At 44.9% G+C, this 26,693-nt stretch overlaps 1 protein-coding gene across 16 annotated transcripts in view; it reads left to right on the top strand.

Annotated features, from left to right (window-relative positions):
• SORBS1 (sorbin and SH3 domain containing 1) overlaps positions 1 to 26,693 on the top strand; it is a 262,686-nt gene that overhangs the window by 151,261 nt on the left and 84,732 nt on the right. For 4 of the 16 annotated variants that reach the window (XM_043518422.1, XM_043518421.1, XM_038409527.2 and 1 more), the window contains exons 2-8: positions 6,303 to 6,358; positions 7,881 to 7,949; positions 9,800 to 9,895; positions 12,547 to 12,666; positions 14,633 to 14,668; positions 14,810 to 14,913; positions 23,197 to 23,344. In XM_043518422.1, coding sequence (XP_043374357.1) covers positions 6,303 to 6,358; positions 7,881 to 7,949; positions 9,800 to 9,895; positions 12,547 to 12,666; positions 14,633 to 14,668; positions 14,810 to 14,913; positions 23,197 to 23,344 — 629 coding nt within the window. Of the gene's footprint in view, positions 1 to 6,302; positions 6,359 to 7,880; positions 7,950 to 9,799; positions 9,896 to 12,546; positions 12,667 to 14,632; positions 14,669 to 14,764; positions 14,914 to 18,454; positions 19,244 to 19,801; positions 20,174 to 23,196; positions 23,345 to 26,693 lie in introns of all 16 variants that reach the window. The other 12 variants (XM_043518429.1, XM_043518420.1, XM_043518419.1 and 9 more) reach the window with 8 other exon arrangements.

Genomic DNA, 26,693 nt, shown 5'->3' with positions numbered 1-26,693 from the left:
AGTACTTTGTGCTGAATTAACTCGCACTGCTGGTGCCATTTGTTCAGTGTAAAGTTCATTGCTGAAAGATGTCTTCATCCAGAAACATCTCAAAGATCTTGAAGCAGCACGTTCAATAGGGTTGCCATATTTCTAATGGCTGGTAACTGGACCCCAAAGCTTTGCCCTGCCTCTTCCCCCAAGGCCCTGTCCCCTCCTCCACCTCATCCCCTGAGGCCATACCCCTTCTCTGCCTCTTCCTCCAGGGTCCCACCCCTATCGCTTGCAGGGTCTTCACCAGCACAGCCGAGGCTGCGTTACCTGCCACCTGTGGGCTGTACAAGGCCACATGCTGCCACTAGAGGCATGAATAGCCTGGCCCCAGAAGCAGCAGCAGCGGCTGCTATTGGTGTTCTGCCTCCTTCCTTACGCTTAGGGCTACCACCTTTTCCACAGATTTTAAAAAAATAGACATCAGGGCTTGTCAAATGGCACCTGGACACAAGCTGAAATCCAGATTGTCTGGGTGAAAATCGGACAGGTGGCAATCGTAATGTTCAAGTTTACATTTCTTATTTGACTTCTATTACTCGGTGCAGTGGAGCTGTGCTGATTTGCATGAAATCAAATGGAATGTCTGTTCCTGTTACAAATTGCTGAATTTTCCAATTGAACATGCACCATGTTTTTAAAAGGAAAAGAAGGATAAAAACCCCAACAAGATGCTGCATACCCAAAACATGCTTTGTTAATTTATTTTAACGATTGTAATTTAAATTATTTGTGGTGATACATCATGATATGCCAGCCAGGGCTCAACACTGCATGCAGTTCCTTTGGTAAGTGAAGCTTTGCCACTGTATCTCTGCTGTTTTCTGAGGAGTGGAGGGAAACCATTGTTTTGTGTGAACCTTTGCGAGGCTCTCTTGTACATTGCTTATTCACAGTTCTTGCCTGCCGCTCATTCATAGAATGCTGAGCATAATGCCCTCTGGAGCAGTGGCAGGATGTTAACCCTTAAAATAAAAATAATGATCTACTTATTTTCATACATATTTCAGGACGGGAGGAATGGCAAGTTGTGTGAGAGCTGGTGGACTGGGTTATGTCAACACTCTCTTTAGTATTTTGATATTCTTTTTTTCCTTTCATGTAACACAATGTGAAGAGAAATTAAGTGGTACCAAGGACTCCATCCTACAAGGTACCAAGCACTGGGACTCTGATCCAGCAAAGCTCTTAAACACATGCTTAGCTTCAAACCAATGGGACTACACCTGTGCTTGGAGCATTCCCATTGGCTGCAAATTAACCACGTGCTTAAGGGCTTTGCTGGGTCATGGACACAGTGCTCAGTGCTTCAGGATCAAGCTCCTTGTGGAAAGCAAGGCCTACAGTAAGGCACAGGATACATGCAACATACTGCAGGTCAGGTGTGTTGGGAAGTATTGCTCGCCTTTAAAAGGCCTCATGATTTTTAAGCCAATCTCATGATTTTTGGGTCACCTGACCCGTAATTTTGGAACGCGTGGGGTTGGCAATTTACACATGAAACGTCCTAGTTGAATAAGTGGAGGTGTCACTACTAACAAGGGAAGGAAACCTTGGTTTTTAAAAATAGGGTTTTTTAACCAGCATTGCCCCTTTCAGGCTGAGACTTGCAAAGTTGTCTAGTGGATTTTGATGCCCATGTAGTAGGAGCTGGGTATTTGAATCCCTTGTGGCCATACAAACCTCAGCCCAGGCTTCTAAACCGGTATACAACCAAGGAAACAACCCCTCACCCAAAATAACTAATTCATGAGATTCCTACCACAGGGCCAGATTCTACAGCGCTCCAGTGACTTAAAAGCACGTGTCCTTATGCTGAACTATTAATGAGATATTTGTTATGTATTGCTATTGTAGGGAGAGATCCTGGAATGTTTGAAACGTGAGATAATCCAGAGACATGCTGTACAGAAGTAGTCACCGCGTATCTGCATTCCTTCTAACTAAGACTCCATCACTCTCTTTTCCACACCAAGTAGGGAAAGAGCTGTGGTCTTGGAAGAAATGTGCTGACACTAAAAAGGATGAAAGAAAAGGAGTACTTGTGGTACCTCAGAGACTAACAAATTTATTTGAGCATAAGCTTTCGTTAGCTACAGCTCACTTCATCGGATGCATGCAGTGGAAAATACAGTAGAGAGATTTTATATACACAGAGAACATGAAATAATGGGTGTTACCATACACACTGTAATGAGAGTGATCATGTAAGGTGAGCTATTACCAGCAGGAGAGAAAAAAAAGTATCACTTTTGTAGTGATAATCAAGGTGGGCCATTTCCAGCAGTTGACAAGAATGTGTGAGGAACAGTGGGGTGGGGGGGGGAGAATAAACATGGGGAAATAGTTTTACTTTGTGTAATGACACATCCCTCCCAGTCTTTATTCAAGCCTAAATTAATGGTGTCCAGTTTGCAAATTAATTCCAATTCAGCAGTCTCTCATTGGAGTCTGTTTTTGTTGAAGAATTGCCACTTTTAGGTCTGTAATCAAGTGACCAGAGAGATTGAAGTGTTCTCCGATTGGTTTTTGATTGTTACAATTCTTGACTTCTGATTTGTGTCCATTTATTCTTTTATGTAGAGACTGTCCAGTTTGGCCAATGTACATGGCAGAGGGGCATTGCTCTGTGTTCTCTGTGTATATAAAATCTCCCCACTGTATTTTCCACTGCATGCATCCGATGAAGTGAGCTGTAGCTCATGAAAGCTTATGCTCAGATAAATTTGTTAGTCTCCAAGGTGCCACAAGTACTCCTTTTCTTTTTGCGGATACGACTAACATGGCTGCTACTCTAAAAGGGATGAAGAAATCTTTAAAAGTCTGCCTAGAGGTATAGGGGTGCTGGCAAGAAACTAGTACATGTAACATGTAAATGTAGGCACATTTAAGATCAGAAACTTCTGGCTTATACCCTTGGGAATTCATTACCTGCCATCATGTCTTAAATTTGTACAGCAGAAGCTTTTGTTGCTATTTTTTTCACATTTCAGTAAAGGCATTATTTAAGGTCTGCTGGAAAGGTAGCTCTGTCTACTGGCTAGCACAGGATTCTGGAAGGAAAGAAAGGGGGGTTCTTTTTCTGGTTTTGCTGAACTACTTCCTCTATCTATAAAATTGATAAGATGGATCCCACCTTCTTGCGTTCCACTGATTTAAGGTGCTTTTGTATATGTAACACCAACAAACCCTGGTTGTCAAGTACGTCACAGGACCGGGAATCTCTGTGAAATACTTGTGGTATTAATAATGTGTTACATTTTTGGGGAAATAAATACATTGTATTTACAAAAAGACATTAAGTTATTTCTGCAGGAATTCCTCAATGCTGGGTCCCTGGAGATAATACACCCTTGAAAATACAGGCTTATATTGTCAAAATGTGTCATCTTTATGCTGTGCACCACCATTTCTGGATTGATGTTGAAATCTTTGTTTATTATTTATGTTATGGTAGCTCCTAGAGGCTCCATTGTGCCAGGTGCTGTACAGACATACAGTCCAAAATAGTCCCTGACACAAAGCACTTAAGGTAGGAAAAATTAACTATGTCTGTCTCTCTGGTGCCTAATATTTAATAGGGTTTTGTCTTTATAATTCTGCCTTCTTTTTAAATGCAAATGCCGTATTCCTCTGGGATGATATTCCCTCAGCAAATGTGCCCCAGATGTGCGTCAGATGTCTCCCAATATATCAATAGCAGCACTGTAGTTCTGCTGCATGGCGGATGGGCAGCTGCAGAGTAGGTGTAGGGAGAGAGACTTGCCCAGTGCAGAACTAAGGGCAGGCTGGGGAAAAGGCCTCTGGTGTGGGGTTCGGATCTGTGAACACTTGGATCAGTGGTTGCAGTGGTTATGGCCAGGAGCAGCAGTGGCTTCCTAAAAGGGAAGGGGCACCAGCACCTGAACTGTTGCCCTGCCCCACCCCCATGCCACCCTTCCCCTCAAGCCCCTGCCCCTTCTCTCTGAGCCCCTGCCCCTCCCCTGAGGCCCTGCCTTCACACTGCCTCTTCCCCTGAGGCTCTGCTCCCACACCACCTCTTCCCCTCCCCAAGACCCTGCCCCCCCCCGCTTGCTCCTTACCACCCCACCCACCTCCATTGCTTGCCCTTACTGCTGGTAAAAATTGCGAGGGCATAGCCCTTTCACTTTTAAAAGTGTGGGGGGGTCATGGCCCCCTGGCTCCCCATGTTCCGGCACCTCTGGTCATGGTCCCTATCTCTGCCTACAGACTGGCTCAGTAGCTAGAGCAAGCCTGTTTGCAGGTTGCTGGGGAACTCTGTATCTCCTCCTCCATCCCAACAGTGTTCTTGCAGCTGCCTACACAAAGACCTTTACTCAGGCTTACATGTGTGCAGCTTACATCCCCGGAGCACAGAAGGGGTAATTGATATGTTGCTGAAGCTGGGCCAGAACAGGTGACAAAGAATCCTTCCACTCAGAAAAGGCCTGTTAATAGAAATGTAATGAGAAGAAATGCTCCAAGACAATGGAGTTGAAGAATACATCAGAATGTTCATTTAGCCAGAAACAATGACTCAGTAAAGGAAAAGAGAAATCCATCACTGAAGACACCTTTCAGTGGCAAGTCAATGCACATTTTGTATTGGGAACATGGAGCAAGTTAGCATTTTCTGTGGTCTATGAACTTCAAATGGGGCTAGAGAAGCTGGAAATGACTGAGACAAAAGTGAACATGTATTTGACAACACAGTAGGGAAACTAACATCTTTCCGTGTTTCTGAAGATGTTACTACATAGAAGAAAGACCTCCCACCCTATTTCTCTATGGTCAGTCATGTTGGTATCTAAGCACTAATATGTGCTGGGGTTTCCTGCTCAGGGATTTTCTCTCTAGTGAGATTAGATATAGGCAAAAATTTTCATCTAAAACGTTTTTGGCAAAAAAAAATGCAGTTTCCATAATGCCAAAATGTTTCACAAATTCATGTTGTGGGAAAGAAAACACAAACAAATATGCTGAAAAAGTTAAGACATTTATTTTGAATTTTCCTTCAAATTTATTTTAAACAATTAAAAAAGTTAAAAGCAAAATGCTCGAAATCAAAGCAAAACATTTCATTTAACCCAAACCTTTTAATTTTTGAATTTGCTGAAAAATTTGAAAAATTTAGTTTTTGGATAGACTTGAAACTATTTTTTTTAATTGTTCCAAATTGCCAGTGATCTGAAAAAGTCATTATTTGCACAGCTCTAGATGAGACACCTTGTTAAGATGCTGCATATCTCACAGGCTATCAGAGGCCAAACAGCTTTCTAACTTGTTAATGCAGATGACCTTGCATATAATCCATATCTTGTGACTTAAAGTTTACGGATAGTCTAAAGTAGTGATACTCGGGCTGTGGCTCACGAGCCACAAGTGGCTCTTAAATGTGTCTTCTGCAGCTCTTTGTAGTACATGATACTAAAACACTGTGTGATTTAAATATTAGCCAGTCTAAGTTATTAACCAATCAAGATGATTTCCTATGTTATTAACCAATTGTAGTTGATAAAATAACACTAGTTGGTCAGTCATTTTGCTGTGAGAATAATTATACTAAATAGGAATATATAGTACTGTAGTAAATGAAAGAATGAATTTACACTACTGTGGCTCTTCTAGGTAATGTTGATTGCTAATTTGGCTCCTGAAACATTGAGATCTGACAGGTTTCAGAGTAGCAGCCGTGTTAGTCTGTATTCGCAAAGAGAAAAGGAGTACTTGTGGGACCTTAGAGACTAACAAATCTATCTGAGCATAAGCTTTCGTGAGCTACAGCTCACTTCATCGGATGCATTCAGTGGTATCACTGGTCTAAAGGTTCCTTCAATAGTATCCACGTTAAGCGGAAATCCTGTTTATTTCTGTCTTCTCTCCATTCTGCAAATTACCAACAAATGCTACTTCTCTTAGATCTAAACTCAGTTGGGTTCTGCTTTTGCTTAGGCTGGGAAATTAGTGGTTGCTGCTCTTGAAGGAAATGGAACTGCTGGCCTGGCTTCAGAGAGAGCGAAGGGTGCTCAGTGCTACTCTAGGTCATGCCTGGTGTTGTCCAAGGAGGCAAAGATAGGTGTATATGATAGTTGGTTTTCCAGACAACACTCAGGAGAAGATTGTGGCCTATCTCTGGAACAGGGTCTCACAAGCCTTGTGGGGAGAGGAGGTTGGGGAGCCAGCACACAATCTGCAAGAAGGGTGCTGTAAGCTTCCATCATTGTAAACACACAGACAGCATCACAGTATGATTCTCTCTTTCATTTAAACAGAGAAAACCAGAACCTGAAAGTGCAGAAGACAAATTCCTCTGGCACAATGAGCTCTGGTAAGTCACTGCTCCTCGCATGCCTGCCTTTAACTACAGAAATCCTCCTGTCCAGTTCTAATTCTGTGACTGTTTTGTGTCTTTATCTGTTCTCTCTGAATCGGCCATTCCGGTGTGGGATTCCACTGTCGAGAAGGCCACAAGAAGTTTTCATAATAAAAAACAAACCTTGGTTTCAGGTTGTCATTCCCCCCTGAAGCCTGTATCAGCATCAAGATGACAAGAAAAGGAAGGACCGATCCCGAGCTGGGGTCAGTCAGCTTGCCCCCTTTGACTCTGTGGGAGCTAGGCTGCCTGACCCCAGTTGAGCTTTGAAACTCTCCCCTTTCCATGAGCTTGGGCCCAAGTATTGACCTGAGACCTGGCACAATCCATCTCTTCCCCTTTGAACTTCATTCATGTCTCAAACTCGGGAGATTCGAACCAGAAAAAGGATCCCACAAAATTCTGTGACCCCAAACTACTGAGTTTTATTTAGTTTTAACAATTGGTCTGTTTAGGACAGTGGTGCCCAAATTTTTCCTGTCGCACCCCTCCCCATACTGGAATCTGTCCACGCCCCCACCACCCCCATTACAACGCAGCTGGCGCAGCCCTGGAGCGTGGGCTGAAGGTGGAACTGGGGGCAGAACGGGATGAGGGAGGAGCTGGGGCTAGAAGCAGAGCTTGGCTGGAGGTGGAGAGGGAATATGGGCGGAGCTGGGCTGGGGGCAGAGCAGGACTGGGTTGCACTCTCTCCCTACCCCTGTGGGGGCTGGCCCAGGCCCCACTGTGCACCCTCCCAACAGTCCTCCACAACCCCCTAGGGGGATGTGCCCCACAGTTAGGGGACCATTGGTTTAGGGTCCCCATTGCTGCTAGCCTAGGACAGCCTTGAGTGTCACTTCAGAAGATACTTCTGAAATAGTACTGGGCACCTGGGCAGACCCTTGATCTCCCGTGGGTTTGTATGAGGGTAACTGATTAGCAAATAATGACGGGGTAGGTATTTAATTTTTTTATGGTGACGTCTAGAGACTTCTGTCTGGGTTGGAACTCGGTTGTGCTAGGTGCTGTACAAACACACAAACAGTCCCTGCCCCCAGGAGCTCAGTCTCAATGGGCAAGGATGAGAGGGGAAGTGAATTTCTGTCCCTAGATCTGGTGATCAGCTCACATTGGGCATGTGGGTAAGCATGGTATCAACACACTCCACTTGCAGCAGGCTGGCAGATGCCCACCTCATAATACCTGTGTACCTGTGAGTGATTTTTGACCCATGTCATCCTTTTGTTGTCAACAATTGAATTATATCACAGATTTTATAGTTAAGTTTATTGCTGCCACTTGTTAAGCTTAATAAACTACATGTATATACACAGTGTTTTCCTATTCCCTGTCCTGTTTCTTTCTCACATTTCTGTATTTCTGCTGTAGACAGTGGAAATGCTTTTTTTGAAATCCTGAATATTGTCAGGCCCCGCAGTGTTGTCAGTGTGAGTTCACTTATCTTGGGGTGCCCCACTTTCCCTTTGTCTTTCAGAACAAGAAGTTGATGTTGTGAAAACCGTGGTCAATGGGCTGATATCAAGCAGCAATGGACAAGAGCAAGGTGAGTCAAATACATTCAAAATAATCTCTGCAGCTCCCCCTGCACGTCAGTTGGAGTGGCGCATCTATTTCCCCGCAGTTGAATCATTACAGCATCTTACTGTGCCCAGCTGCAACCACAGCATGAGGGGACCAACCCAGTATTAAATTAACATTAACGTTTTAAGGAAAACTATCTTTGTCAGCAAGGGCCTGATCCCAGACTTGTTGAAGAACATGAGCCTTTCCAATAGGCTTTGGAACCTGGCCTGGCATGATTAGGGGGTTTTTTATTAGTGTATTTGAGGTGGAAAGATTTTTACCCCAGGCTTCTGCTCTGGTATTCATGCCCTTTGCTGTCTTTGATGATAGGCAGTGTATTTATTATAGATGAATGAATGAGGTGATTCAGAGTGAAACAGAACAAGAGCTTGGCAGAGTCTATATTTCGCTTTTACAAAACCTTGTTAGTGTGGTTATTCCCCAAACCAAAGGCAGTTTGGAACAGGGTTGCAGTGTGTCCAAACCTCCCCTTGAAGTCCATTGAGGGGGTGGATAATAGTCTCTGATTTAAGATCACCTCTAATACAAATTAGCTCAGAACCATGCCCCAAAACTGGAAGTCAACCTTTCTTGAGGTTTGAAAGAATTCAGCCAAGTTCTTCCCCACATCATTCCTCTTGGTACCTTTCCATTCTGGGGCATCCTCTGCATTTTCAGGTTTTATCCAGAACACAGCCAAAGTGCCACAAGACCACCACAAGAAGAAGCTGTTCTTCTGAGTCTAACATTACAGACCAAAAGCAGTTTTGGATAAAGCTCAGGGAGGCTTCCAACCTTTTGAAAGCATTGAGTGTTCTGTATGCAGAGGCCTTACAAGGTCAGATCCTAGAGGCAAAATCCTGGCTACGCTGAAGTCAATAGCAAAACTCCCATTGACTTCACCGGCACCATGATTTCCTCTCAGGTGTTTTATCCCAGCTGAATCTCTTGAGGTTCACCCATCACTAACTTTGCCTGTGCCCCATGAGGATAGAGTTCAGCACTGCTCATTCAAGGCCACATTAGGAAGAGTAGGGGAGGACGAACCAGATGCTTTGGAGAAGTGAGCAACCTTTAGAAATTTTCAACAAGTGCTAGAATTTTGCACAGTGCTGCATAACAGAGGAAAATACCTCTAAGACAATGTTCAGTGTTTGTTGGTAAAATCCAGCGTTTCTGATAAAATTAGTATGCAGAAAAAAGGAGTTTAAACAGAATCCATCTGATTTACTGCTTGGGTGAATGGATCTCTCAAGACTGGATACCTTGATGGTACCCTCTGGTTCTGGATCCTTTTCGAGACTCCTGGTCATAATTCTCTACTCCCTGCTATTGATGTCATAAAATATACACATCAAAAACATAGGATTTGCGCAGAGTGGCCAATCAATGTTATTCTCAGAATCTTAATCTGTTTGTTTCCTCACTCTGCATAATTTTAACTCTGCAGTTTTAAGATTTTTTTATCTTTGCATGTAATATATGTAGCGTCTTGGCTAAAGGTTTGGACAAGGTTTATACTAAACTTTTAGTTATGTCATTTGAAAACAAATGTTTGAGATTCTCTTCCCTCACAGTATATTGGCAGCCAGGACTCAGTCAGTTCACTAAGCAGTACTGTACCCTGCACAAGAGATACACTTCCTGAATTAGGATGAATGAGGGACTATTTTTAATGATTGCATCACTGCTCTCTGGACTGCTTTTATATATGAAATTTCCTGCTATTGTCATTCCTGGTTTCCCAAGTACATTAAAAAGCTTTGTGGCATGTTTCCTTAATTGTGTTCTTCCCTTCTGGATGCACCAACTACACTTTTGTGTTTGCAGCCATTGACGTCCCTTTATGTGCACGCTCTATTTCTGCCGTTAAAATAATCCCCGTGAAGAAAGTGAAAAGTTCTCCTGACCTAATGCTACCTACAGGTATCTTTTTTTCCAAACGAATTAGTAGGCCATCATCCACTCTTTCTGCCTCACCCCCTTGTTAAGATAGTTTTCAACTTCATCCTTTTTTCACTGTTTTCCAGTGCTGTAGATTTCATCTACAGCTAATAGAGTTAAACCATGATGACACAATTAATTGTTCTCAATAATCCAGTTTCTCTGCAGGCATAATTAAGCATATTTGAATTTGTGATCTATGTAAACTCTTCTGCTAATGCTTGGTATGAACATTACTGTTGTAACCTCATTTTAAACGAAACTCCTGAAGAGTCTAAAATATTTCCTGTATATCTTAGTTCCATAGAGAAGTAAACAGACATCAGAGATTTTATTTTGCAGGTTCAGTCTTCGTTCAGCATCTCTATTGCTCTTTCTCACACACACACACACACACACATACATACTTCCTCTCTTGCCATGAAAAAGTGAAAGCTTCCCCATTAACCCTTTTGGCACTTTGCTGAGTTTGGACAGTGAAACCAGACTAACCAACTCTACCTGTCATTTCTAGTCATTTTCACTTGCCGGTTCTGACACACTAGCACAATGCTCAGTGTTTGTGTTTCCAGTAGAGCTGCTTAAAAAATGGCTGGGAAATTCTGAGATCTCAAAATCTGATTTTGTACCATATCGGGGTATAAAGTCAAGTACTGCATTTTTATTTTTGCAAAGTGAAATATTCCAAAAATATTTTGTTGTAGTTGCATCGGTGTGATATTATGTGATCTATAGTATAAAAGTCAAAATGTTTGGACTTTTGTGTTATAACTTACAGTACATAATATAAAAGTCAAAACAAGAAAGCTGAAATGAAATGTTTTGGTTGCATCAAAACACCATTTTCTGATAGAAAATTGTTCCATTGGAAAATTTTCTACTAGCTGCAGTTTCCAGCACTGCAAGGGAAGACTCTTTTAAATTGAAAACAAGAGCTAATTTTTAAAAAGTGACGCAGCCTCAACTTAGACTGTTTGCTCCTGGGGACCTTTTTCTTCTGTGTTGGTACAGTGCGTAGCATGGTGGGGTCTTGGCCCATAACCGGGGCTCCTGGGTGCTATGGTAATACAAATAATTAATAATAAATAATAATCTGCAAAAATATGCATCTTTGGATCCTGATTTGGAAGTTTCAAAGCCCAAAGTTTAGGATTGCTCAGATTTGGGGGTTTTGGCTGAGTTTTGGCTAGTTTTCATGACCCATTTGACAATATAATTCATAAAACCACATTCATATTCTGGTAGACCTAGTAAAAACTGTTATAGAATCAAAACACTGGGGACTAAGGGGGAGATTTTTAATAACCTAACTCCCAGATTAGGCATCTAACTGCCACTTGTGCGTTTTGTAAATCGACCCCTACCCCTAGATGATAATGTCCCTAAACTAATAACGGGTTAGGTCATGCCTGGCACTACCATTCAGTCAAACATCAGGAAAGATGTTCAGTGATTGAATCAGTGTTGGGCTGGGCATGTATTTTTCAATTTGCGTATAATAACAAAAGATACTGGAATGGCTGTTGGAAAAGCACATGAACTCTGGTACCAGGCCAGTGAGCGACCAAGGCATTGATCTGAGTGTGAAGAACTGTCAGACTCTAGTCCCTGCTACACACTGGAACCATATTTATAACTGGATTCGAGGACAATACAATGAGGTTATAACTGAGTTTTAGCTAGGTCGCCTGTATCTGTAGTATAGACAGCACTGACTTGGGGAAGGATGGGTCTAGAAGGAGCACCTGGGCACAAACTGCAAGCGCATGAGTAGACCATGGACTTCAGTAGGATGACTCAAATGTGGATGGTTAAGCACATGCCTAAGATCTTTGCCTCCAAAGCCTGCTGTGATCTGAGTGATGGGGAAGCAAGGTGACCTTAGTGGTTGTATTTTGAACTACTTCTTTCTGATCCTATAGGGTGATCTTGTGGATATGGCACAGTAAGAGGGCAGGGTGTGTGGGAGGCATGCGCTGCACTGCCTGGGCTGTATCCCTTATTCTGGATAACTATACAACTTCATTCTCCATCAATCCAGCATGGAACTCACTGCTGAGGCCTTGTCTACACACACAAGTTATGCTGTTTCGTACCAGCATATTTAAAGTGGTACAACAGCCCTAGTGTGGGTGAAATTATCGTGATATAAAATTTATACTATTACAAAATCTGAGTGTAGACCAGGCCTAATAAAGCAAACAAACCTGTGAAATTTATTCCAAACAACCAGCAGGTCTTGCCACTTTCCTAGCTGAGTTATACTGACTCAGAACTTTATTTGTGTGTTCATCAATTATCTTACTTATTTTTTAAATATATAACTGCTATTATTACTTAATGTTTTAAAGCCAAAGCTAATGTTCATCTGCATAAAAATTAGAACAATTCACTTAGGACAGCCATGTTAGAATTACTCCAGAGCCACCAGCATACTGCCATAGAACTATGATGGCTTCCAGTAGCTCAGAATCACATACACCAATGCATCCGATGAAGTGAGCTGTAGCTCACGAAAGCTTATGCTCTAATAAATTTGTTAGTCTCTAAGGTGCCACGGGTACTCCTTTTCTTTTTGCGAATACAGACTAACACGGCTGCTACTCTGAAACCTTTGTGTGTGTTTTCTTTAGACAAGGATCCCACTAAAGTCTGCACTGGAAAAGGGACTGTGACCCTACGGGCATCTCCAGCCTCTGAGGAAAGGCCAAGTATCAGTTCCCCATGTTCTCAGGATTTCCAGCAGTCAGAAAGTAAGTCTAGTATGTAAAAGGTTAAACATAAGCAGGGCCGTCCTTACCCATATGCAAAACACGCAGCTGCGTAGGGCACCAGGAAATTTGGGGCACCAAATTTCCTGGTGCTCTGCACAGCTGTGTGCTGCCCCAGCCCCTGCTTCAGCTATTCCCCAGGCCCCCACCCCTGCTCCGCCCCAGCCCCGCATCTTCCCACCCCTGCTCTGCCCCGCCCTGCCCCTTCCCTGCCCAGCCCCACCCCTGCTCTGCCCCAGCCCCACTCCCCTGAGCTCTGTAGCTGGGCTGGGCCTGCACTCACCAGCAGTGGGAGTGCAGCAACCCATCCTCAACCACGCTGCCAGTGAGTGCTGGAGGGTGGTTCCCCCTGCCCCTCAAGCCAGCCCCCCCCGCGAGGAGGCCTGGGGCCAGCCTCCCCGCTTCCCCCCCCAACAGAGGCCTGGCCCCCCCAACACACACCCACGGGGGGTTGCGTAGGGCCCCAGAATTGCAGGGGATGGCCCTGAACATAAGATACAACAATTGTAACTGACCCCACATGGCGCTTGAGTCCAAGCCTTCAGTGCTAAAAGCATGAGCCCCTCCCACTAGTGCTAAAGACCTGAGCAAAAGCAGACTCATAAATCTCTTACATGGGGCAAGCTGCTCAAGGAAGACAAAGCCCCAGAACCTCTGAGTGTGAGTTTCACAACCACTTATACACCACTGGGGAAAAGGCATATTTATTGTTTCATGTTGCTGGCAGGAGTGCCAAAAAAACCAACCTTTCTTCCCAAGTAGGCCTTTGTGTCCCTTCTTTTACCCCAGGCCGCTGCGGGGAATGGGAAGTGTCCTGATGTAGTTGCTGCAGCAATGGCATTTATTTTTTTGCTGTAGTCAAGGCCACTGGGATGGCATGCCAAGTTGACAGTGTTGCCATAGACTTCTGCTGTCTTTAAATAGCAGATGTGTAATTACTTAATTACAGGAGACAAGTAAAGCATCACTAACCCTGCCTGCACCTTGGATTTTGCATATAGAATGAACTCCCAAAGGGAAGATGCTATTAAAAGTTAGTGTTGTTCAGCTTCTCCCCGAAAATGAAGCACATGTAATTACAGGACCTGTTGTTAGGAAAGGGTGATTCTATTCTTTCCAGCCTTAATGCACTGCTTTCTACCTCCCCCTTCTCCTCTCCTCCTGATCCAACCAGGACCTCTCCTCTTTTCATTCTCTCCATTCTCTGCTTTCTCACCCCCACCCCCTTTGCCTACCCCTCCTGCTAGCGGCTTCATAAATTTCCAGCAGTGTGAATGGCAATGAGTCCATTACTATGGAAATGAGCTCATTAATACTTCTTTTGCTGACTACCTCAATCACTTTATGAAATGCATGTTGGAACTAGAAGAGCTCTTTACACAGTTCGTGAGCGGCCAAAACGGCTAATGTGGGAAGAGGGGGAGGAACTCAGTGGGCGATGGGTAGATAGCGTCGGTGCCTCTAGCCGCAGGGACTGGGCTGTAAAATGGCATCATGTGTTGTACCCCCACCGGTACTCACAAAATAGACATCTTATTTGTCAATGGGTCTCTGCACCAGGTATTCTCATGCAGCAGTTTTAGAAAGGATAGCTATGGTTATCCAGCCGACATCATGGCTTGACACTGAGACCCTGCATTTTTAGCTGTGTATGGGGCATTTGGACTCCAAACTGCAGCACGAGAGCAGATAGCTCAGCTGAATATTAATGACCAATTGTTTCTTCATTGCTCTGAATGAATCGCCTTGTGTTTAGAAAGGTCAGAAACTGTGAGGGCATCATGTTTAGGGCCAGTTTCTATGGCAATTTGGCATCCCTGTCAGAAAGCATTGTGTATCTGTATAGAAGTAGCCTGAATGTTGAGTTCAGTGGGTACATGTTTGCTGTAAATGTAACAGTTTATTTTTTTCCCTTATTTTTCCATTCTTCCTTCCCTCCTCTCTGCAGCACACATAGCTCTGGAGACAGGAAAACCAGGAACAGGTACACATGCTTGTTGCTTTGTTTTGTTGTTTCCCCAATGTATTTCTTGTTGCCCAGCAAAAAGCAACAGGTCCCCTCTCCTTGTTCCCCATCTAGCTAGAGTGAATTCCCTCAGACCTGAAGTTCTCCTTCCCCTTTTAGATGATTGGAGGTTATCCTCTAATGGAGATATCCAGCCATCTTCTCTGGCTGCCAAGGGGTATAGAAGTGTGCGTCCCAACCTCTCCTCAGAGGGCAAACCACAGGTAAGCATCTTTCCAGAAGATCTGAGGCTTTTCTTGAGGGGTCAAGCACAGGATTCAGAGTCAGGAGACCTGTGTTCAATTCACAGGCTTGGGTAAGTCTCTGTGCCTTCATTTTTCCTATCTGCAAAATGTAGAGACTGCATCTTTCCCAGTAGTGCTGTGAAGTTTAATTCATTAATATATGTTAAAGCATGCTGAGCTCCTTGGTGACTATAGCAGGGCAAAGTACCATTCAACCTTGTTTGTGTGGGAAGGCTCAGCCAAGAGGTAGTGATCAATTATTGTATGTCTTTTATGTATGCACTCTGACCTTCCAACTGCAGGTGGCTGAATGGAGAATTAAACTTCCTAAACCCACAGAGTGGCCTTAAAAAAATGACTGGAGGAGGCCTTGTCACTTTAACGCTAGAAATGATATAATCTTTTGTCAGCCCATATTGGAAAGGTTATTTTCCTCCCAAATCTAATCTAAAGTGTTGGGATTGGTCTGCCAAGCAAAGAGAAATGCTAACCTATGGATGGGTTACCAGTGTGCATGGATGCAATTTTCAGGTTGAATTCAATGGGATGGGAAAACCTGAGCAACCCTTCTTTATAAACTGCCTTCTTGAAGAATGGCATCTGTTACTGCTCTGTTAAATGTGAAATGGAGGCCCATTAAAATCTTATCCCTAGTACAGGGCAATTGCTTTAATCGTGGCTAGCTCTTGGCAAAGCCACAGATCAGACACCGCACCTGAAATGTTAAGTGAAAGATGAAGAGGGCACCAGTCGGCCGAGGACATAAGTAATGAAGCACTAAAGGAGTGAGCTGCTTCCTGCATGAGACATGCAGCTGTTTCACAGTTAGTTATTGGGCATATAAGTGAACAGAGATAGCTCAGTTTTAGTTTCACAGAGCGCTGTTTATAGAAGAGTCCTGAGGGCACTTAAACTAATTTCAAATAAAACAGGGCTAAATTCTGCTCTCAGCCACATGGATGTAAAGGTGGAGTACCATGGTCACTGTTAACAAGCAACTTGCCACTCTGTAGCATCTGGAATGCAGCAGTATTTTTCCAGTCTCCCAGCTGTATCTGCGGTATCCCGGTGTGATAACCATGGTGGCTGCTGGCTGGCTCTCCATGGCAACTCCTGATTTATTTCAGTGAGCTGTACACCAAGGATAAAAAAGGGCCTATCCAAAGCTCTGGGAGCCCCTGCCAGAAATTACAAAAACAATAAAATTAAACCACCCCCAGAAGACCGTATTCCCCTCCCCGACCACCTCCACAGCAGCCAATGTAAATACATGCGCCTTACATCATGCCCAGACGGTCAGCAGACTCGAGCTATTTTGGACCAGTGGGGAAGCCCATGCCAGAGCCAAGGCCCACTCACTGGGAGTGCTGTACTGCCTTCCTCCCCACCCTAGCTCAAGTGCCTTTAGCATAACACTGGTAGGATGGCTACTGCAACTCTGAAATCTGTGGGGTTACTCTGGATTTTATACCAGTACAAGTGAGAGTAGGAGCTGCCCCAAAGCTGCCTAGGGTGATGAATTTTAAAAGAGAATATTGATCAAGGCAATAAAGTTCTAAGCTGTTAAAGCCTTCAAAGAAGACTAGAGGCAATCCCTATCCTGTAGGCTGGCATTCTAGTTATTTTCCTTCTAACGGATGGTGATTTACAGTTACCTGCAACTGTAAATAAATACAGTGAAACGTCCATGTAGCAAAGCCACTTCTTTTGCTATAGAACAATTTGGCTGTAAGCAAAGATTTGCTCTAACTGGAATTGCAATCTCCACGCTGCTCTAGAGTTGCAATCTGTACGTTGCGATGCACTGAAACAATGAAGGAGTTTCTTTTTGCTTCTCTAGGAAAATGATTTCGCTATCAGAAGGCTTCACTCTAAAGACAAGTTTCTGGGAACCCAGTTCCACTGTAGATCTAAATTGTTCTGTTTTTCTGAGGGTGCTTTGTGAGTGAGGGATCTTTTTAGAAGGGAAGTGGGGTGTCAGCCTTTGGCAAAAGTAAATGAGACTTTTTTTATTTGACCTCTCTGTATAGTGGAGCAACCACGGTATAATAGGTTACTGCGGTATGGTTTCGCATTAGCAGAGGCGCTGAATCAGATTTCAGCAATCTGCTTAGTGTGCCGTAGAGAAGGGCCTAAGCTGTAGAATTCATATTTCCTGCTGGATCCGAATGTGCCCAAAGCTGAGGAGTGCTTGAGCCAGGGGTCATGGAACAAAGAGTCTGGTTCTGATGGTCAGATCTGCATTTCAAAGTTCCTGGGGAATGTTAGGAGCTTGGGTACCCAGGCTGATCCCTGCGGTACCCAGAGTAAGGTTAGCCCTGAAAGCAAAGTGAGATGCTCTTCATAGGTTTGAACTTGAAAGCTGGAAAACTTTTTCATACCCCAAGGAGCAGCATTGAGAGTGAGCAAGTTGAGTGCCAGGCTTGACGATTCCATGTTAGCTTGTTGTTAACTTGTGGCTAAACAACAAAGTATAAGAAGCAGTGAGAGGCAAAAGGGCATCATTTAAAAAGTGGATAAATGCAAAGTAATGCACATTGGAAAACATAATTACAACTATACATATAACATGATAGGGTCTAAATTTGCTATTGCCATTCAAGAAAGAAATTTTGGAGTCATTGTGGATAGTTCTCTGAAAACATCCACTTAATGTGCAGTGGCAGTCAAAAAAAATAAACAGAATGTTGGAAATCATTAAGAAAGGGATAGATAATAAGACAGAAAATATCATATTGCCTCTATATAAATCCATGATATGCCCATATCTTGAATACTGCATGCAGGTGTCATCACCCCATCTCAAAAAAGATATATTGGAATTGGCAAGTGTTCAGAAAAAGGGCAACAAAAATGATTAGGGGTATGGAACGGCTGCCAGATGAGGAGAGATTAATAAGACTGGGACTTTTCAGCTTGAAAAAGAGACGATTAAGGGGGGATATGATAGAGGTCTATAAAATCATGACTGGTGTGGAGAAAGTAAATAAGGAAGTGTTATTTAGTCCTCATAACACAAGAACTAGGGGTCACCAAATGAAATTAAGAGGCAATAGATTTAAAACAAACAGAAGTATTTTTTCACACAATGTGCAGTCAACCTGTGGAACGCCTTGCCAGAGGATGGTGTGAAGGCCAAGACTATAACAGGGTTCAAAAAAGAACTAGATAAATTCATGGAGGATAGGTCCATCAATGGCTATTAGCCACGATGGATAGGGATGGTGTCCCTAGCCTCAGTTTGCCAGAAACTGGGAATGAGCAGCAGGGGATGGGTCACTTGATGATTACCTGTTCTATTCATTCCCTCTGGGGCACCTGGCGTTGGCCACTGTCGAAAGACAGGATACTGGGCTAGATGGACCTTTGGTCTGACCCAAGATGGCCTCCTTATGTTGTTCTCATTGAATTCAATCCTGTTAACCCAAGTCTAATGACCAACTTCATTCTTTCATTTTTTTTTCTTTTTCCCTTCATTTGGTGCTGATTCCTCCTCCTTCCCTTGAATCTGATTGGACAGGCCCTTTCCCCTCCCCGTCCTCCTCTTCCAAAAGAGGAGAGCTTTGCATGGCACCCTCGCACTGACATGAAAGTAACCAACCTGCTGCCAGTGCCCATAATGGACTGTGTGTACCTGAATGCACCCAAGCCTTATACACAGCATGTGTCACCAAGTTGCAGCAGGCAGTGTTACTCCTCATCACCTGCACCCTTTGCAACAGTCCCCATTGAGAAGCCATGCTTTTTTGCAGGACATCCCCAATCAGCCAGTTTGATTCCCAAGGACGTGGTGCATGCTGGGCAATCACTTTCGGGAAATAGCTCCTTGTTATCAGACACTTCGTCCAAACATCAAAACCCTGCCAGGGCAGATCTTATTAGTGAAGCTGGAATGAATTCCACGTATGGGACTAAAGCAGATAAAAAGGTCAGCAGTCTATATGTGGCTTGTTTATCTAACAGCACTTGCTCAGCTGCATCTGAAAATTCCACCAGCAATGCACATGACCAAACAGAGAGCCCCCGTTTGGGAACTGAGGTCACTCAAGCACCAGCCACCAACATTGTTTCCTCTGTAACAGATGCTGGAAAATCTCTTCCTCCCCCTCCTCCTGTCCCTCCCAGGCCATACTTTAACATTGTCCTCAGTAAAGACGCAGTTAGCTATGGTAGAAGCCAATCCTCCAGGACTCAGTCTCCACCTCCTCAGGCTGTGAGGGACAAAGTGCTAGAGCCCCAGAGTACGGCTGGCAGTGGGGACAGTATGAGAAAGGAACCTTACCTTACGGAGCAGCAGCATCTGTACAAGGTGAAGGGACGCAGCATGGTACATGTTTTCTTAATAACTTTGTTTTCTTTCAGCCGTGTGAACGGTTCTCTAATTCGTACAGTGTCTCCTACTGCTGTATTCACCTCTTCTTAATTTCTGCACGCAGGTCACTCTTGTGCAGCTTCATTCTTGTCATCTGCTATTCGATAACCTCTCACTTCCCCCCAAAGACTGAAAAGTATGTTTGTGTGATGTGTGCGTGTTTGCAGGCTAAAATCAGTTGGTGAGGGGGTCAGCAATGGGAAATATTCCTGTTTAGGTAGGTGTACCTGTAGCAAGTACTGCAATGCAGATGAACTGCTTTGTGGTTCGATCGAGAATTAAAGGACAGGGGGAAAAAACTGGCATGCCTTATCCAGTGTGTTCATGGAGCCTTTGGCTGCTAAACAGAACATCCCTAAGGGCATAGCTCGCTCTGAGGAAGGACTGTCCAATGGCTTGGCTGCATGCCAGCCTGTCACTACCCAGGCAGTGCTGGGATGTGCACCCAAGAAAGATGGATTGCCTCTTTGCGTAACCCCACCTTATTTCCCACAGGATGCCATTTCTACCACCACAGCTCAGCCTGAGATTATAGTAGTCCCACTCCTCCAGGTTAACACAGACAGAGAGCAAGAAGGCAGCTCCAGCACTCCGCCACCGCCTTTGGTACCTTTGGGGCAAGGTGCCACGTTCCCTGAGACCATTCCTACTGGCTCACCTCTGACTTTTCCGACACTAGACGATTTCATTCCCCCTCACCTCCAGAGGGGTCCCCACCATCACTATCTGCCCTCCTCACCTGGCATCTTGCCCCCAATTTGCCCGAAACTGCCATCATTCTCACCGCCACCTCCACTGGTGCCTCCCGTCCCGGAGGCTTTGCACAGAGTCTTGGAGCCTGAAATCACTGGAGTCCTCTCACGTACAGTAAGCTTGTTGAGTACCCTCCTCGCAGCTTTCCTGAATTTGTTTCTAGGTTAAAATAACTTTCTCATTGGCATACTAAGCTTTGAAAGAGGAGCACTGACTAGCGCCTTGCCAGCAGCATGACCCCTCAAATCTTGTTTACGTCCTGTTACAGTGCATGTATGTCATCTACCTTATCTGGCTTGGGAACTTTCCAATTGTTTGGTTTTTCCCCAATATTTTACAGTCTCTCTCCCCCACCTCTGTCTCTGCTGGATAATTTACACTTTTGGCTTTAACCATTTTAAGGGAATGTACTATGTATGATACTTGCACTTCTCAGCTGAAAGAATAACACCTGCTGCTTGAGCTTTGGCTAGCTGATGGTCTCTCGACAACAGTAATATCAGAAGCAGCAAAAGTAATTCACTTAAGGATGGCACGCTCTGACCTGCATGGTGATAAAGGGCCATATGTTCTATGTGTGTATTCCCACTGAACGCAATGCCAAAACAGAATGACCCACAAGCTGTAACTTCACTTGCTAATCTGAGACCCTTGCAAGTTTCTAAGCACCACGTGTCCCCTTGTTTGAAATATCCTTGCTCCTGCTGAAGTCTTTACGTTTTTCAGAATTCTCACATTTTGACAGGACATCACCCTGGTTTTTCTGTGTTTATTTTCTCTCTTTAAACTCACTGCCTTTTTTACAAGGAGGCAAATGTAGCCACAAGAATAGCTGCAAAGGTTTGGATGCTCATCTGAACCTCTTTGTAACAGAACGTTTACCACCAGTAGCCCTATTACAGGATTTCCAGTAACTCCTGGGTGAGAAATCCAGCAAGAATAACTTCTCTGATGATGATTTTTTGGCTGGGCCTGGAAGAAGTAGCAGAGAGGCATGTGAAAATGGAAAGAAACAAGAGTGGCATTTTCAGAAGTGCTCAGCATTGGCCTAACTCTGCTTCTATGGTCAGTTGGATTTTTACAATTGCGGAGAACTTTCAAAAGCACCAAAGTGACTTAGGAACCTAATCCCATTTAAAGTTAATGGGATTTAGCTTTCCAAGTCACAAGGGTGATTCAGAAACTGTGACCCTCTTTGACTCTAATGGGAGCAAAGTGTCGCCAACTTTGTGTGATTTTGAGGATGCCACCCTCAGTTTCCCAAACATTTTCTTTTAAATTTAGGTTTGGTTTATATTTTTGGCTGTGGCAATGCTCCACTGTGATTGAATCATAGAATATCAGGGTTGGAAGGGACCTCAGGAGATCATCTAGTCCAACCCCCTGCTCAAAGCAGGATCAATCCCCAATTTTTGCCCCAGATCCCTAAATGGCCCCCTCAAGGATTGAACTCACAACCCTGAGTTTAGCAGGCCAATACTCAAACCACTAAGCTATTGAAGTAGCTCACTACACTGTGGTCCTCTGGCTCTGCCCACCAAGCCTTCCCTTCCCACACACCCCATCTGCCTTCTGTATCAAGGAGGCTCCCCATCATGCAGCAGATGCATGCTCTCTATATGGAACATTCAGATTTGCTTCCCCACTCCTGTGCTCAGCAGGACTGCCTTGCTTCTACCGCTGAGGGTACCCCCATAGATGGGGGCCTAGATCTGCCCCTCGGAGAACTTTGGAAACTCCTGGTTTTGAGGCTGCTGAACAGTCACCTCTTCTTATGTTCTCATAAAATGACTCAGGCCTAATTAGACACTTGATGGTGTAAGAGTGTCAAGAGAGCTGAATAGTTCAGCCCTGCTGCCTCTGATTGAGTGAGGCTGATTGTAGCTGGTGGTTCTGCTAATAACATACCCTAATCAGAAATGGTCTATGGCACCAGGCCTCACTTTGGATCATGTTACTACCTGATCCTACAGACACTTCCTGCTGACACTTCCAACCACTGAGCTCAGTGGGACTGCTCACAGCCAGAAGTGCTGTGCTCAGTTGTGCATGCAGGATCAGGCCCTGCAGAACAGTAACAATGCACTGGCAGCAATGGAGCAAGACTCTCTGGTCCCCTTTTTTAAAGAATGACTAGCCCTGTGGGCCAGCCCCATTTCACAGACCAATGGCTTGCAGCATTTCACTCTGACCACAGAGTCAGAGCAGCACAGAAATCCAGAACTCCACAATCTTGCTTTTTGGATGCCCATTTCCCATTAATTTCTGTGGGAATTGAGGGTCCAAATCCTTCTGACACCTTTGAAAAAGCTCTGCCTTAATGACAAAATCAGCACATAAAAATACATGTATCATTTTTGGCCAACGGCCCAATCTCCCTAGCCTCCCCAGCAATGAGTGCTTCTGATGCACCTGATCTGAAAGGGTCATGTCTGAGCTAGCCTCTAACATCTCCATGCAGACCCAATCTTTGCTCCAGTAGCACAGATGGTGCTGCTGTGATGCTAGGACTGATTTAAAATAAATAATAGAGCAACTTGGGTTTGGCAATCCTCATTGCTCCCTGAAGCTGTGTTGTGTATCTTCCATGCTAGTGTCCTATTGGTTACCCTCCACTTGTTTTTTTTTTTTTCATAGTTCTGGGTGCCCAGTCGTCACACTGTCTAATGTCTCCTAAGCGATGGTGCTAAACTTATTTTTCTGATCTTCCTTGCAAAGCCAGCTGCAGTAATCGGGTTTCACTCAGAATCGCATGAGTTTTGCATGTCTGACTACTTGCTGGGAAAGGAATTCTCTTTAAAGAAAGAGTGGGTGAGTGGGTGGGTCTCTCTCTCCCACAACCAGATTAGCTCATTCCTGCTGCCAAGTGTATGCTGTATATAGCATGATGGTTGAAGTCAAGGACACTTCTTCTGGTGTGGAGGGAGAAACCCAGTACAAAAGAACTATAGTTATTCCTTATTCTACTAACTGCAGTTAACAGGGAACGGAATGCCTGCAGGGTCAGGGTAACAACCTGTGCTTATGTCTTCTACTAAAATGTGCTACGATTCCTTTCTAATTCCATTTTAAAATAACTTTTTCCAGAAACACCAGCGAGCTAGTGATGCTCACACGCATCTTCTTCTCGTTTCCAGGACCCATGTCCTGTGCTAAATGAAGTCTCCCCGCCTCGCACTGGCACTGAATACCAATCCTCCTTAACGTCTATCAGCAAGCCTTCCTCCACCTATCCCTCAACCACAATTGTCAACCCTACTATCGTCCTCTTGCAGCACAACAGAGGTAAGGAGACATGCAGGTGTATCTCCACTTGTGGCTCAGGTTCATTCAAGTGGAGCACGCTATTGAAACTCATTGTAATGATCTGGCAAGCATGTGTGTGTACAGCTGCCTTCTGGCTGAAATCAGAACTGTTGGAGTAGATGTCCTAGGCTCTATACTGTAAGTGTTGACAGAACCTGGACTTTTGAAGTAGAAGTGTCCGAGTGTTCTCCTTGCTGCAGTTACTGAGAAGGTGTGAGGGGCTGAGGCATGCTGTACACTGACAGCTGAGACATGCTCCATGGCCACAGATGTAGTACAACATATAATTAGTGAGAGACCCAAACAAAAGCCTTGGACCCCAGAGTTTTGGGGAAGTTTGGTATTGATCTTTGCAGTTGATCCCAATCTCTGTAATGGGACAAATCGAAACCCCAAATCACATCATTCCACACTTGCCCTGGCTCAAACCCATCTCTAATTACAATTCAAACCCTTTCCCTCCTTTACAGTAGCTCCCTCTGCAAGGTAGGTTCCATACCCTATGAGAGAAACGTTGCTCCTACTCCACTTTCCGTGTGGGTAATGTTATCCCAGCCCCAGTCAGGATCTGTATTGTCTAGGGGAGTTAGGTATTGATTTCCAGTGAGATTTGGGCACCTAACTCACTTACACTGCTTTGAAAACCCCAGCCTAGGATGTTACCATTTTCCTTTTATCAAGGAAATCAAAGATCACCCATTAGAAGCAAGGTCCATTTCTCTCCTGCTTTTTATCATCCTTATGGAAAGTGCTCCCAGATGTGTTCCTCCGCAGTCCTGAAATGCGTGTTCGATTCTTTTCTAAAGCTGGCTTCAGTCTTTGACCCCAGAGCTACTGATCAAAGTTTATCTGCTAGGTAATATAGCACAATTAAATAAACCCATCACTAGCTATTGAAGTGATACTCCCTGCTTCAGCTGGAGCCCCTGTTAGTAGCCATTAACAGGAGCCTTCTCCCTTTATGGAAAGCATTGCCCTTAACTTAGCCTCTGTGGGATGTGACATGATTACCTTGGCTGTACAGACTGGAAGGCTATGAAGCCCAGCTCACCTCTTGGATGGAGTTAAATGCTGTGCATGGCACATTGGTATTTCCTCTGGGCAGAGGAAGATGCAGGCCCTTTTTCCTTCTGCCAGTGCTCTGAGAGCAGCCTGGCTCCATGCGAGCTTTTGGATAGCTGTAGGTGCAGCTTGATTAAAGGCCTTTCAGCTGCTCCGAATGAGCAGCTATCAGTCCAGTTCGTCTTGGTGGGCTCAAGCTTTTTGTGTCACACACAGTTCTCCCCTTGACAGAGAAGAGCCAAACCCTTTGGTTGATTTTAAATCTGTACTGAGCCTTTTCTCACTTAGGACAATTCAGGTGTCTTTATCACACAAGGAAATGCCTTTTCTATTCTTCCCTGAAGCCACCATCATCTACTCAGCAGTTCTCTGGACAGCCTGCAAGCTCCTCAGACTTCGCTGAGGGTCCCACACCATGACCAAGCGTGGAAGCACCAATGATTTAGTATGTGTTGGGTTTCAGAGTAGCAGCCGTGTCTCTGGTCTATCTCCAGTAGTGCAGAGAGCTAAACAACACATTCCTCTTCTTCCTCCTGAGTTCTCTACCTCAGCTCAATACACAGGCCTCCTCTCTGCTTAATAGTGAGGAGAGCTAGTAGGGAGGAAACCTCCTCTTCACCTAGGAGTTCCCTTTTCTCCAGTTAAAGTCCATTCACCCCATGTACATTCCTCATTTCTTCCCACCCCCCAGAGATGGAAACATTTCTCATACACAGCCTCCTTAAACCATCTATGGGGTGTTATGCCAGAAGATCTTCCTGATTATCAAAGGTGTAGCAAGGAGGCATGGCCTCCCTTTGAGACTGACAGGGAGGGACTGCAACCTGCCCCCTGGTGGGAAGAGTCAGGAAGGCCAGGCCCAGCCTGCTGAAAACCAAGGGGCAGAACAGGAACAGGAAGTAGAAAAGGCAGGCCTGGCAGCTCAGTTGGGAGATAGATGCATCACATGTGCTACTGTAACCCAAAGAGGATCCTGATTGTACTGCGGACTTGTCACAGCCACCAGCTGATCAAGACACCAAGAAGCTGGCCACCTACCCCGGAGAGACAGAGGACAGACACAGAACGGAGGTACCAAACAAAGGGGATATAGGAAGGAGCCCAGGAAAACTAAAGTACAGTCTGATTGTATCTTAGCCCGATTCTAGGCCCGCATGTTTCATGTCTTCCTACCCCCTGCCACCCCACTCCTGAGGTGGCAGCCTCCCCACTCAAGGCCAAGGGGCCCATGTTTGTCAGCCATCCACCAGAGCCAGGATACCTGAATATTTGGTGCCCCGTCCTGCCTGAGCACCTGGGCTCATAGACTCCTTTGCTGCTCTGCCTTGACCACAGATCAGAGCCCTCTACTCTGTTTGGTGTCCTGCCTTGCCTGAGGGCCTAGTCTCCTAGACTCTGTAGTGCTCTGCCCTGCCCAAGCGACAGAGCCCCCCTTTTCTGTTTGATGTTCCACCCTGCTGGAGGGCTTGAATCCAGGAGACTGATTACTGCTCAGCCCTGCTTAAAGGATCCGAGCTTCACAAACTGCTAATTTCCCCTTTGATTGCCATTCTAAGGGCGTGACAGCAAGGAGACGTGGCCTCCCTCTGAGACTGACAGGAAGGGACCGCTCCACACTCCTACAAAAGGAAAGGTCATCTCCTCAGTAGAGGGCCTTCCTATTCGATGACTGGCTCTAAGATCCCCATTACCCAACTCTACCTCCTTGATTATAACACATGGATGAATCTACCCTTCTGCTCTTGATGCCCTATTCAGAAGCGGGAACTTCGCAGCAGATGGGTTCCTGTTCCCTTCTTGAGGGCAGGAACATTGTTGTCTTAAGCACTTCTCTTTCCATTTGCGTTTCTGGGTTATTTCTGGGTATTGGTGACATTCCCAACGGCACACCTGGGCGGCTTTCCATTGGGGTGGGTGGGAATATGTTTGGCTAGGAGGCAGGGCTTGCAGAGTTTTCTCATGATTGCCAGAGGACACCAGTGATCCCTGCAGAGGTAGCTGAATTTGGGTGAGCGAAACAAGGAATTCATCTATGGTGAGTAGCCCCACCTTGCATGTCATGCCTGGAGAAGTCTGATTATCTGAGCAAGCAGTGTGTCCAACGGATTACTGCATACTGCAGATTTGCTTGGAAGGTGAACCATCCTCCCAAAGCAATCATTTCCCTGACAGGCATTGCAGGAAGTGGCTTATTGCTAATAGGTAATGGTCATTCCATGCCCTTCTCATATTGCCATGACTAAGATATTGACATTCCATTGGAGAG

This window comes from Dermochelys coriacea, chromosome 7 (genome assembly GCF_009764565.3).
Source record: "Dermochelys coriacea isolate rDerCor1 chromosome 7, rDerCor1.pri.v4, whole genome shotgun sequence".
Lineage (NCBI taxonomy): Eukaryota > Metazoa > Chordata > Testudines > Dermochelyidae > Dermochelys > Dermochelys coriacea.
The sequence above is the reverse complement of the archived record's forward strand: the minus strand, read 5'-3'. Positions and strand labels throughout refer to the sequence as shown.